General features: G+C 46.2%; 1 protein-coding gene across 1 annotated transcript; it reads right to left on the bottom strand.

Moving 5' to 3' along the window:
* Positions 1-2,941: 2,941 nt before the first annotated feature.
* Positions 2,942-7,968, bottom strand: ccdc120b (coiled-coil domain containing 120b; the record flags this gene model as incomplete). Its single annotated transcript, XM_079218957.1, has 9 exons — positions 2,942-3,038; positions 3,779-4,816; positions 5,149-5,250; positions 5,353-5,506; positions 5,813-5,872; positions 6,055-6,175; positions 6,271-6,372; positions 6,948-7,078; positions 7,920-7,968. 9 exons carry the CDS (start codon positions 7,966-7,968, stop codon positions 2,942-2,944), a joined length of 1,854 nt encoding a protein of 617 aa, XP_079075083.1.
* Between the last annotated feature and the right edge of the window lie 6,753 nt (positions 7,969-14,721).

Here is a 14,721-nt window from a genome sequence, read left to right as displayed (position 1 = left end):
TGTTTAGCTCCATAGGGTTTAATGGAGATACATTTTTATTTGTAAAATATATATATATGTATATATATATATGTATATATATATATACATATATATATTATTTAAAACGAGAAAGACAGTTTAAATGCATACTTTGGGCCATCTTACCAAGCCAAAAAATATTTTAATCCTTATTTTGCATTTTGCTTAAGAGCAACAGCATTATTGTTTTGTACAAAGTCTCCTAATCAATGTGATGGCATGAACTCTGCCAACATACCATCATATCATTCCTGAGATAAAAGTTATTTTTTTATTTTTTTAAAGAAGAAAAAAAAGGCCTCCGTTTGAAATGTCTGTCTATGACGACTTTGTATTTAAAAGCCTCTCGGCTCTAGTTTTATAATAAACAGTGTAATTTCAACACCATCTCCAGAGTGGTTAAACCTGCATTTGTTTTAACTAAAGTTTGATGATGTTAGGTAATTCTAATAATAGGGCTTTTTTTCTTTTTTTATTCAAGTGATTTTCTGACCTTTTTCAAGTGCTACGTTCCACTTCACTTTACTAGTTTACGAGCCCTGCAACTGTTTATGCTATGCTTCATGTGTAACAATAAATAAACATGCCTGACACATTCTGCATTCATTTCAACATGACACTTTATTTAGTGAATGCACAGTCTCATACATACAGTATAGGGCGGGCCTATTTAGTCATATTTCACAAGCCTGGCTATGAAGAGAGGAGGAAGAGAGAGAAAACAGCTGTATTTAAATATCAAAAAAAGAAAAAATATTAACACGTCACGCTGCTGAATGAAGTGGATTACCATTTCCCGCACTGATGAGAAAGAGCTACAGTAGATAGCTACAAAATGTTATAGGTTCATAAATATAATATAGTTTGAATAAATTTGCTTCAGAACTAAATTTATACCATTCATTTTCAACTTACATAGTACATTATATGAAAAATACATTTACGACCCCCAGTGCACAGCAGTTTGGTCTTTGATTTCTGGTTTTAACCAGCAGGAAGAAGCTTGATGAAGCTGGATACTGAGAGCATGTGAACACATGAGACAGCAGGAGAAACCGGGTAACGTCCCACTGTGTGCTACAGTTTGTAACAGAGTAGAAAACAACATCACTTATGACAAACGTAAGAATTACATTCAAATGAGTCCTAAGATGGCCAATACTTTAAAATGATCCGTCTACACTATAAGACATTTACTTTCAGTTTCCTTGAGGGTTTCATGTACTATTTTGATCTTTCTGATGTTTACGACACTATTAAGACTGATTACTTAGAAATATATGACACTTAACTACTAAAAAGTTTCTTTCTTTCTTTTTTGAAACATAAAACCAAGCTCATGAAATGCGTTCAAATCATTACAAATACAAAAATCCGCCAGCATGAATTCTCATTAACAAATGTACTGGTATGAGACCTGCTCACACCGTCATTCAAAACTGCAGCAGCCCCATTCTGTTCACACCGCCAAGCTCACTTTTTTACAGCCAATTAACTAGTGCTCACTTGCGTAGCAGGAGTAGTGGGGGAGGTTATTTCGATTAAATACTTATCATGTGGTTAGTTTAAAAATTACATCGTTAGTACGGCAATAAAACTTGAAACTCATCAGCACAACCCACTCTATATACAGACTCGCTCTCAGATAGACCTTCAGTAGATGTCGACATATCTTACTTTACTTATTACATATTTACTTTTCCCCCCCAATTATAAACCATGTCTACTGCCTGTCATATAGAATTAAGGCTTAAGATGTTCATAAAGTGCTCCATACGACACTCAAATCCTCCACAACTAAATGCAGGAAAAGACGGATTTGATGTGAGTAAATTGTTGTCATACAGTCATGTGCTACTGCCGTACAGTAGGTTTCACAACAGCCCTCAGGTTTGGTCTAATTGTTCTTTCACGGTCAGCACGGAGAACGCTACATTTACTGGCCAACACTAAGCTGAATCTAGAAAACATACTGAAACATCACAATATATATGACATCATTCCAAGTACCCTAATTTAGTGACATCGTGAACTGCTTTCAGTTTTCGATTGGACTAAGCTCACAAAGGCTTAATGCTAGCATTTTAGATTATTAGAAAGCACTTTCAAGGTTTCTAACTAAGGTTTAGTTTGGATATCAAAGCATGTAGGCACTCCCGTCTGCTACACCAGTACACTACAGTTCATGGCCCCTCTCATTTATCAAACATGAAAAATACAAATGGCTGTGAAATTAACGGCAGATGACGACGGACTTTTGCTATAGTTTACAAACGCACATTCACTGGCATGTTTTAATACGTTTCAAATGATGGGAGCTCATATAACATCTTTGTGTATCACAAGATCAACAAGCAATAAATTACCTCTTTAATATAGTTGTTCTTTATATCTCAGAAGATACAAAATAGCAATTTAGAGTTGTATATATTCTGTAAAAAAGTATATCTTGGGAGACTTTTCAGGGCTATCAGGGAGGATTTTACTGCTCGTGTTGGAACAGAAATATTGATATTCTAGGAACAGCATGACCATAGTGTTATCAGATGAGTCAACGCCAGTGCCCATCCACGTGAGAATACTGGGTCTGAAGTTCATATACTGGTGGGATCTGTTAGAACACGGGGAACTTGCCAAGGCCTTTTCACACTGTACAGCTACAGTTTGTCTTGTTTTCCAGTCTCTTTCTGCTGAGGTTGCCGTGTTTTGCTTTGCTGTTGAGGTCACATTGTATCAACTCGTCTGTGTGTGTGAGTCTGAATGAACACGGTTGTCTGTGAGGCTACGGGGTTTCTGCTCAGATCATGTAGTGTGTGTGTGTGTGTATGTGTGTGTGTGTGTGTGTGTGTGTGTGTGTGTGTGTGTGTGTGTGTGTGTGTGTGTGTGTGTGTGTGTGTGTGTGTGTGTGTGTTCAGCTGCTTCAGACTAGGGTGCCTGGGTCTGCACTGGGTTCCTTTGGGGTCACCTCTTGCACCTCTGGATGAGGAGTCTCCTGATAGAGAGAGAACTCCATCGACCTGTCGGGGAGGCAAGAACAATCAATACAGCGCTGCATAAACAAGAAGCAGGAAGTGGAGGGTGAAACCACAGTGAGAATACATCTTCATGATATAAAAACTATAAATCACCATCAGAAGCTTGGAGAGGGATGTCCTTGAATGTTCATAAAATCCCTGTGAAATTAAGGAAGGGAGAAGGGATCCCTGTCATAATTAAAGATGGCCATTAATTCAAGTTCATGTTCCATCTGTGAGAGGTTCATGTGTATATGTGACTGCTGTCTCTCACGGGCCACTTCAGGCAATTCAAGGACACCTTTGAGCGACGAGGAGACGTCCGAGTGCCTGGACGCTGGCATGAGGCAGACAGCAGCACATAATGCCGACCATGCAAAAAAATACAAACACAAAAAAAAACAAAAAAAAAACAAGCACGGTTGTAAAGGTCATGGGATGATAGATGGATTGGCTGGAAATAGAGTGAGAATAATAGCACCATCCTCTGCTGAGAGAATTGCTGCCACTGAGAAAGATGTGTTAGTGAATACACTGTGAGTGATGTTGATATTTGTAGTCTAATAAAATGTATTCTCACAAAACTTCCAACATCACGTCTCTTAAAGTGATAGGACAACATCATTCTGCTGTGGATGCAGAAAGAGAAAAGTCCTATGCTCACAGCACTGATACCGACTCCCACCAATAAAGCATACAGCTGTAAAAGAGGCAAAGCAATAAGAGAAGAAAAAAATACTGACCTCCCATGCAGCGGGTGACCGTGGAAGCTGGCTGACTGGGGCATCTGAGACCTTTGGGGGTTGGCTGGTTCCCCTTGAACAGACTGGGCCTGGTGCACCAGCGGGTGGGGGTGTGAGAGGCGCGAGATCCCGGCCTCGTGGCCCTTCGGGGCAGCGGGAGGATAGCCTAGGGCGTTCCTCAGGTACCAGTCCCTCAGTCCCTCCAGAGCCAGGGCTTTATGCAAGCTTCGCGTCGAGTCTTCTGGGGTCGGGAGAGAGAACTGCGGGGGTCTGCGGCCGAAGGAGGGGCCCGACAGCTCGGTCTGGTAGGGGTGCAGGTTGGGGATGGAGGAAGTGGTGGTGCCAGGGGCAGGGAGGGGAGAGTCGTATGCTGAGAGCAGGATGGCATCCTGGGGATGCTGCTGCAACGGAATAAAGGGTCCACAAGATTTGGTTCTGGTGACTTTGACCCTGCGCAGCTCAGCTTGGGACCCTCGGAGGACCATGGGGCTGTAAGGAGGCGCGGCGCTGGGGAGGTTCACCTGGGAATGGGAGAAGCCGTTGGCATGGGGAGGCACCACCGCGGTGGAGGAGCGAGGAGAGGACGTGTCCTGCCAGATCCTGCCTGTGGACTGGTACAGGTGGTGCTGCACTTGCGTCCTCTGCTGTTTGCCCCAGATATAGTCCATCAACAGCTCATTGTAGCCTCCACCGGCGCCTCTGTCACCCATGGACAGACGCATTTTGGCCTGGTCCACGGAGCCGTCGGCATGTCTCTCAGGGCTGCCCAGGTGAATGTGGCGCAGCTTGCCATCAGTCAGTGTCTCTGAGCTCTTGTAGGGCCCTCCTCTGGGGGGCATCCCGTTTCTGGGAGCGGGATCGTCTGGGAGGCTCGACCGATCCAGCAGGGCCTCGGAGCTGTTGCTGCGCCTGGCCCGGGAGCTGTAAGGGCAGCCGCGGCGGTCAGAGGAAGAGCCCTCCGGGGCCAGCGGAATCATGTAGGGCACATCCAGGCTGCCAGACCACTGCTTCAACCCGTTGGCGCCCGACGCATCCGACCTAAGGCATACGAGCACAACAACAGCTTCCATTAGGAAAGGACTTGGAGCAACCATGGATAAAGAAAAGTGATTGAACGCATTTTTTTTCAAAACCATTTCACTGCATTTCACAGAAAATCCTTTAGGAGGGGACACAGTTTGTCTGTACAAAGACCAGACGGTGAGCTCGCTTGCTGGAAGCTGAATATGACACTAATCGTTGTTACAACCTCGACTCTGTGTCTGCATTTAACTAAGTCATTAAGCCATCTCCAAACGCACAGTTATCACAGTGGGAGGGAGCCGCCGCTGCGCCGCATCAGATAGAAGTGGTGCCGCATCACAGATTACCTGACGTGAACGCTGATGGGAGCGGTTCGGGCCAACAGAGGAGTAGCCGGAACACTTCGGCCTTCAATGTTGGACGCACTTCTTGGCAGAGAGTGAGCCGGGCTGTGGGAAGCAACGCAAGAGGACGTGGATGTTAACGAAATCAATCCCGATTATATGAACGCTTTCGGGCAGACTGCACAGTGCGAGGGCCACTTCGCGTACCTGACAGAGCTTGTGACGGAGTTGCGGCGTGTCCTCATCTCGTAATAGATCTCGACCGGCGACAGCTTCCTGCTGATCCTGTGGTCGGGGCTGCCCACTGTGAGCCGGGGCTGAGACAGAGAGCGCTGGTCAGCCACCACACTGGGAGACGACTCTTTTGTGAGGAGAAAAAAAAAGAAATGAAGCCCACTCACACAGACGACAAATAAGTGATCACTGTCATTACAAGCATAATAAGCCGAGTGTGCTATTTCAGGGTTTTACAACCGGAATGTGACGCCATATTCATATTTGTTGTCTTGACACCAGAAGTGCAAATGAGTCTTCCGCCCACTAAGCGTGAGTGATGTACTTTGAATGGGGAAAGAGGCTGCGAATTCAGCTCAGCTCGTTGTGAATATGGATGTACAGCATCCGTCAGAGATTTGTTGACAAGACAGTCTGTATTCAGTTGACTCACCGTTGTCATGGGACGTTGAATCTGACATGGAGCTTGTACTCTCTGACATGACAGTGTCCTCTGGAAGACAACAAACCGTTCAGAGTGAAATCTGTTTGCTTTATATAAATGCAAAGCTGTATTTGGGTTTTTTCAGAGCGTAAAATGTGACAATGACAATACGGCTTTGTTTTAATTCACTTGTAACAGTCATGTCTTCTTTTTTGTATTTTTTTAAGTGGGTGTATGGTGCGAGATCGTACCTGTGTGACACCCCCGGTGAACTGTCCTCTTGCTATTTGGGATATTTCGGTCCGATTCTGAGTGTCGGTACAGAGCACCGGTGAAGATGGCTTTCATCTGCTTTCTTTGGGCCGCCTCATCCTTCAGCCGGGGACAGACAGCCGTGTTAGACACACAGCACACGCAGCGGTACAGCTGCTGCGTAAACACAATTGATATTCAAGGTGTTGACTTACCTCTGCCTTGGCGTTGGGCGGCAGGCCAGCTCTGCGCTGCACCGGTGGGGGTTTCTCCCCCGTCTCCAGGGGGAAAGCATGTGGCAACTTCCCAGTCAGCTCCTGCAGAGGACATTCATTAGCCCCCAGTAACTAAAATCCCTCCTCTCACTGGCCTGTGAGGTTTTAAAGCGTTCCATAAAATGTCACCACTTAACAGATTACTTACTTGAAGTCTCAATAAAAACCCACCCTTAAACAGTTGACTGCACTGAAATAGATGCCAGAAATAATGTTTCTATCGGGATTCACGAAACAGAATAACCCTGCAGATGAGTCAGACTGAAAGCAGAGCAGACAACTAACTAGTGAATCCAAGAACGGAGCACACAGAGAGACAGAGTGAGCCACTATACATCCAGCTGAAAATGGAGGGATGTTTAAACACAGCTGTTCGTGAAAAGCTGAGGCAGCTGTTGGTACATTAAAATGTGCTGACAAGTTCTCTGGAGCAATCAGGCAAATCAGGAAATAAAAAAAGTCGACAGGTTTTCAGAACATATGATATAACCGGCAATATGCTTCAGTTTCTTTAGTAAAAACACAGTAATTAGACAAAGTAACACACTGCAGTCGTCTAAACACTTGTGGATGCAGAGTGCATGCGTTTTAAAAAGTGAAGGGAGAGCTATACTCACAGCTTCCTGCAGACAGACGTGTTTGAGCTCTCCCACTCTGGAGTTGAGGAGCGCCTCCAGGGCCTGCTTCCTCTCTTGCAGAGCCGCAACCCTCTCAGTCTGCAGCTTGCTGTCCTGGCAGCCTTGAACATCTGACACAGCACAGCACAGATGCAACGCATTTTTTAGGGGGAATGAATTCAAGTTTAAGGCTATGCAGCATTCTATATTATTAGGGTCCACAATTCCCACGAAAAGACCCGAATCCACAATGAACGCAGTATTGGCTGTGTATCCAAAGCCTGTTATACCTCTTTCCTCCGGGTCATGGAGCTCCATTGTTGTCCCAAAACTATAAAAAACTCAACAATGAGCCACGGCGTTCGCACTGGGTCACATGTTCCCTGTTGCCTTGTACAAGGAAAGTGTGGTTTATTTTGAGTCCTTCCTGCTGTACATGCTCTGTTTTCTTCAGTAGGAACCAGATGTTTCGTGGATGGGAGCCACAGACAGGGAGGGGAGTCAGAAAGTTAAGCGACGGACTAACACATTGTTGTTTTTTGTCTTTTCGTGGGATTTGCTGACAATATTAATAATAGTAATATAGGCTGCACACTTTGGGCCAAATCACCTGAATGCAGATGATTCAAACAAAGACATTTCACTATTTCCAACATTCATTGTAACTAGAAACGCAGTGTTTGGGTTTCTCCTTTGCTCCTTTCCCACAATTCAATGTCCGCTCACTGTCCCTCCGTGCTCTGATAAGATTATCCGACAGCTGTGGGCAGCAGCACGTGAACAAAAGGCCTTCACACACATGCAGCTGTTTTTTCAGCTGGCTGTTACCTTGAGAAAAACACTTTTGTTTTCCTTCTCTTGAACTGTGAGAAAGGGGGAGGGGTGTGTGTGTGGGGGGGGGACAAGCCATTCCAGGCTTGTCCAGACACGAAAGTGTCCATGCTTACACTGTGAGGAGTCATTAGTACTCACCAGGAGCCCCCAAACCCATGGATGTGATCAGATGTCCTTTGACCTCCATGTGATGTAATTCTGGGGACTTTACAACTCTCGCTCCCAGCCACGCCCTCACCTGTTGAAGAACATCGACAAAATGTGTTCAGGCTTAGAGGTTTCCAGCCATGTGTTTTCTTGAGGTCTACAGTCAATGGTTGCATTAAAGTCAGCAGTATGGTCAGCCGGGTGTCTGCTGGAGCAGATCTCACCATCAGGGGGAGCTACTGCACCTCTGTGCAGGTAGCAAACACAAAATTCACACAACATTCATAATAGTGAATGTTTATTTTAAAAGACGAGAATAGTGGGAACATATTTAGATTCTTGTCTGGAACTTTAAAAATCCACATATATGATTCGAGACTCAACAAGCTGAAAGTCAAAAAAAGTATCTTTTATCAGAAAAAGCAGTATTAATCCCATGTTTGACATTCTATAAAGCCATATTAATAATGCACATTTAGCCGGTTTTATAGAACATTTATAGAATATCAAGAGATCAATAAAAGTCTGAAGATAACTTAACTTGCACCTTAAGGCATTCTGAAAGTGAGTAATACTCTAAAATTAGCACTCAGATACAATTAGCGACCAATTAATTTGCAAAGAGAAGGAAATGAGACAGGACAAGTAACATGAATAATGTATGGGCAGAAAACGGAGGGAGAGAAACCTAAAACCCTCAGTGTTTTATGTCTCAATAGCTCAACAGCTATAGCGCTGATACAGAAGAGGGGAAGGGGGGCCAGAGGAACAGAGCCAGAAGCAAAGCAGGCGAGGAGTAAAATGCAACGTTCAGCAGAGTTTCCTCTTTCCTGCTGTCATAAATATCAAGGATTACAAGAAACTCACTTTGCGTAGAATTGTGTTTACTATGTTGTATAGCTCTTACATATCGGATAGCTCTGCTGAGGAGGAAACTGTTGCCCGACATGGAACAAGTAAAGAGAAAACCCTCGGACAGGAAATGCTGCTTTCACTCGACTGTCGCATGTGAGCAGTGTTTCAGGTGCGCCTTTTCCCCACCACATAATGGAGGTTCATTACGAACAAAGTCTCTGCCCCTAATGCCCAATAGAGACTCCACATCCAAAAATAGCGGTCGCCTTTACTGCCAAAAGCCTCTTACTCTACGCTGCCATAAACAAGCGCCTCGCCAGTCGAGTAAATCATAAAACGACTCCATTCAACCCTCAAATCTAGACTGAGGGCCTCGAAGGGGCTGAAGCAAAATGATCCATCCGTCCTACTTCTGCCAGCATTCACATCTTCTTCGAAAGGAAACATTTATCCATCATTTAGTCCTGAGCGGCTGTCTCCAGTTTGTTTGTTTGTTTGCTTATTGGGGGTCAGTAAGACGTAGTGTTTAGTTTTCTTCACCCAGAAACAACATTAAGAATGAGGCTCTCTTTTGTGTTGAAGGCATACTTGAAACACTTGTTTGCGTTGATCCCACCGTCCTGGGAACTGAACCAGTGACTGCTGTTTGCCCCGGTACGTGTGAAAGCCCCCCGACGTGCTTGACCTGCCCCCGACAGACACGTAGGGCCTTTCACACAAACAAATGGCAGAGTTACGACCGCACACACAAAAAAAGGTTGTCACATGAATCCTGTTACACAAAAGTGAAGCCAGGGATAACTCGATTTGAAGTCAATCTAATATACTGAGAAGGACCTTCACCGGGGAACGAACAAGGCAGCTGCGTCATGTCCGCACAGCGAGGCTGAGTAGGCCCGCTAGAGAAAAGGCATTGGCTCTACGTACTCTACGTACTTCTCTACAGGACAACACACATCTGAGGTCTCAATGTACAAAGACTGCAATTTTCACACATTCAACAAATCCCAACTTCTGCACCTTCACAACGCCTTCTGTGTGTGTGGGTCTGGTGTGCCACTGGCGTCAACTGACTACATGTGAAACAGTGTGACACTTCACAAAAACACCGTGGCACTGCTTCAGCATTCACCCTCGACCCGTTATAGTCTATTGTTCAGTAAAGGTTACGCATCCTGCTACACCTCAGTCTCACTGCAGTGTAACCGACAATTTATCCAGTTGGTGGAAGCTTTTAGGTCTTTCTGTGAAGAAGAAAATCCAACAGCAGCTGTTGCTATTTGTTTGGCCTGAACAAAACATGTATTTAGTAGCAAGCCAAAAGCAGTAGTTATAAAAAAAGATATGCTGAAACAGAAAAGGTGGCAACTAAGGGAAATGACAAAAAGGCATCACAATATGAGCCACCATTTCTGATGAGGTCTCTGCAAAGAACTAAAAAAGAAAATTGAGTGCACCAAACACAATGTTCAAGTATGGCTTTGAGACCAGGACGAGTCTAACCACTGTTACTGAGCAGAACGAATGGCACACCTGAGAGCACCAGTCGTCTGAAGTCAAGCGCTCACTGCGCGAACATCTGGCGTACAGATGTGGGCAGAGAGGTACAGCCAGGTAAGGCCTGCAAAAACAACACGAGGCGGGCGGCACATTCCAGAGAGAAGCCTGCGGGAGATACGGAGGGACGACGAAAGGATCAGATAAAGCACCAGACTCACGGGGAGCGGCATCAAACGAGGAATCGGAGGCGATGCGGGTCCGAGAGACATGAACGCATGGCGATCGTCAAAACACGTGTTGCCTGGGCCAGGTGTGCGCGTACGTGTGTGTGTGAGAGAGAGAGAGAGAGAGAGAGAGAGAGGGGGGGGGGGGGGCCGGGCTCAGGGGAAGGTGGTGGTGCTGGTGGTGGAGATAGCACTGTGGGAGCCACGTTGATTAAAACATGAGCCGCGCGGTGAGAGCGTCGTCCCCCCGCGCGCATCACACGAATGCAAATCAGCGAGGGGTTTAATATTCAGGTCCGACGGGGGCTACACACTGAGGCCTGTAAGGTAGGCCCGATCCCAGCGCGTCCACTGCTCTGCTCTCTCCCCTATCGGTTTAGGAGGCATACATATTAGATCACAACACAGCCGAGCTAAATTCCTACAGGCAACAGTTTTATAACCAGTTTTCTCATCCCTTGACAAACGCGACGCCTCCCGGCTCTTAAAGAGATTCACTCTCTCCGCCGTCAGCTTTTATCTGGCCCAAGAGTGCCGGGAACAGGCTGCTGTTGTCAACAGCATTTACATAACAGATATATTCATGACTTACAGTAAAGCCTTAACGGTATAGATGCCCCCTGCAACAAGCGGGAGGCGCAGAGTGTTCCGGTCCCGTTGGACGGGGCGATACCAAAAAGAAAGGGGGGCAGCTGAGACCGGCCCTCCTCGGACAGGTGAGGCCGGCAGCCCTGTTGGTGTTGACACAGCTGCTGCTGTTAGTGAACGTACACATGGTAACCAAAACAGGTTCATGTGCGCACCAGTGGCGTCGCAAAAGAAGGGAAACAGGTCCCTGCATGATAAAGAGATCAGTGACGGTCAGACATATACAACCGATTCCGTGGCGAGGATTTACTGAAGTACCTCCACCTGAACAACCCCCCAACCGAAGAGCTGCAGGGCTGATGGGAGGTCAGGTGACCCCTATCCCCTGCCCCCAACTAATATGCTCTCTTCTCGTGCCCTCTGCATCCATGAAATACTGATTTATAACACGTTTATCACACGCAGCAGGGCAGCTTAGCGCCGACTGACCAATCCCGTTTCAGCCTCCGTGGCCTTGACGCTCACCTTTGCACGTTTGACACATGAGCCACCGCCGGTGAGACAAAGCAATCCTGGTGATTGCTATCCACCTGGATGCTGATATGCTGAGGTGGTGGTGGGGGGAGTAATAAAGAAAGGAATGCGGAGCTAACGTCCGAGGGGATTATTCGTGTGCATTTTCCCTTTGCGCTGCAACACCTGGAGGGATTTCTGTACATATTCCAATGTTGTTGTTTTTATGCTCCACTGTGGCTGTAATCCACTTTGTTTGGTTTCGGAGGGAGTTCAAGCTGCTTATGATGTTCAGCCACAGCCTTACACTTACAACCATGAATGCAACCGCCTGATCTGATTCTTTTGTACTTTTTTGGGAGGTTGTGTTTTTTCACGACAAGAAGACATGTGAGTTCTCTCTCTCTCTCTCCCTCTCTCTCTCTCTCTCTCTCTCTCTCTCTTTCTCTCTCTCTCTCTCTCTCAGCCATTAAATGAAAACACAACTGCTCGGGTGTTATCCAACATTTGATAGGGTCTGGGATTTGATCCCCTGAGCTCACACACTAAGCACCAAGGCGCATCGGACGAGGCCAAAAGCATATTTTCATTTTAAACCTATATGCAAATGTTCACGTAAAAAGGTTTGACCGAGAGGTTCTCAGGATCGGGGGCGGGGTGGGTGATCACATCCCACTAAATCTGCATGCCTGCCAGTCAGTGTGCTCCTGAACCAGATGCTCAGACCGTGTCAGTCCGTGTCTTAAGGGCCTCGTAAATGGATCAGTGTCCCCTTGGTGTCACAAAATGGCAAAAGGAATTGTGTTTGTGCCAAACTGGGGCAAAGTCCGTGGTGTTTGACTGAATGGTAACACTTAGCATTAGCGTGAAAAACCACAGGGAGCGCGTGCGTAAATAGCGGGGTGGCTCAGTGGGTGGAGCCTTTGTCCCTGAACCCCAGGGTTCGTTTACCTGATTCCATCTTCCACGTGTCCCTTATAGCGAGACACTCACCAGCTGTTTGACACCGTTATGGTGCCCAGGATCAATGCAGCGGTGACATTTCATGTACGTGCGTAAACGTACCTGGGCAAGTTTAAAGAAATAAATAAAGTAGAGTGCCACGTAACAGCGAACAAAGAGGGGCGAAAACAAAAACACACACATGTGTGTCAAAATCCCCCCGTCCGAACATGAATGATCACCTATACATATAAAACGGCTCCACCACACATTGCCGATAGATAGATAGATAGAGAGAGAGAGAGAGAGAGAGATAGAGAGAGAGAGAGAGAGAGAGAGAGAGAGAGAGAGAGAGAGAGAGAGAGATTTCCCAGGTACATCAAGGGGCGGGCTAACTGAATGCCCCTGAAGGCACCAACTGCCCCCCCCCCCCCCCCCCCCCCCCACCGACACACACACACACACACACACACACACACACACACACACACACACACACACACACACACACATTAGTTTTTTTAGATCCAGACAGACATCCTTGTTCAGGAATCTGTTAATAATAGGGCTTAAGGCTGCTGCACATGAGAACGGGCCGGATTCATAAATGAGAACAGTGGACTCAATAAGGCCCCGCAGACTGCCGCCTGTTTCGCTCCACAACAACGCAGTAGCAGGGAGAAGTTATGTGTCCCCACCTCCTCCACCCCCACCAAGAAGCATGACACAGATTGTTGGTCCTTTCCAGCTTCCCATTGGAATTCACGCAGATTCCGCTGCTGTTGCAGTCCCGGCCCTTTTAGCGGACAGACGCGGTGCTCTCCCCCCGTTTCCAGCCGCTGGAACACAGCGCGCGAGCGCGACACGAACGGCGCACATATTTGGATTTTCATCTCATACACCGTTCTTGCGTCCAATTTACAGGCGTGTTGTTAAGCACAGCGTGGAGCGCGTGCACAGCATGTGTTGTCTCCCCCTCCCTCACCATTAGAGCCCGGCTTTCTGAGGCTGCAGCCATCCCGCATCTGCATAGTCGGTTGCGGGCTGGTAATGAAACACACCGTCCTAATTAATGCACGGCAGCAATAACATCTCGCAGGTGTGTCGCGGACTGACATGATGCCCGGAACACGGTGTGTTTACGACACGACGCACGCGCGGCCAAATGGTTATAACAGAAGCACAGCAAATAACGTCTTGTAATCTCCTATGTAGGCCAGGCTTCTTATTTCTTTCTTTTTTTACAGAGAATATAGGCTGTTCGTAAATACGCCCAGCCGGGACGAGAAGGACATCTTGGAGCAGACCCCCCCCCCCCCACCTCTTACCAGAGAGCATGACCGATGTCTTCGGAGGTCTCCATGGTCCTCTGTAGCGAAACCAAGCCGAGAAGAATCATTCCTGCGTGAGACCGCGGGACAAGCCCCCCCCCCCCCACCACCAGAAGAGAGCTTCAATTAATTAAACGTGCGCTACTTTGTGATATACGAGGGGGGTGGGGGGGGTCATGGTGGCTTCGTATCCCAATTGTAATTCACCAGCAGCCTCGCGAGCTCCGCTGTGTCGGAACCCTGCGCATCTCAGCAGACCTGCTTTTCAGAGGAGAAGAAAGGTTTCCCTTCTGCACCGGATGACAAGCCCTCCTATTTTACACAGCCAGCGGACTCAACACTGTCACGGCAACGACGCCCCTCCCAGATGGAACTTGCCTTCAGTGCGTGCGCCACTTAAGCCTGTCATACAAATGTTGTACTCCATGTGTTGCTTTGGCACGCGCACAATGACGGTGAATAGTACAATCATGATATAAAAAAAGGGAACAAAAATAACTGAATAACTGAAATGGTGTGTAGTGCTGGAGCAGTCCTTCTCCCTAAAAGTAGGATATATATAAATATATATATATATATTATCGATATATATATGTATATATCGATCAATATATATAAATATGTACATATATATAAATAAGTATATTTAAATAAATGTATATATATATCAATCAATATTTACATATATATATAATACAAATATGTATACATACATAAATGTATATACATGTATAAATATTTGTATTATTCAAATTTCTATATTTTGTAATATAACATCTTAGTATGTAATATATATATATTTTTTTATTCACATTAATGTGCACTGATATTATAAATTGA

This window comes from Taurulus bubalis (assembly GCF_910589615.1).
Source record: "Taurulus bubalis genome assembly, chromosome: 5".
Taxonomy (NCBI): Eukaryota; Metazoa; Chordata; class Actinopteri; order Perciformes; family Cottidae; genus Taurulus; species Taurulus bubalis.
This window is presented reverse-complemented; position numbering and strand designations above follow the sequence as displayed.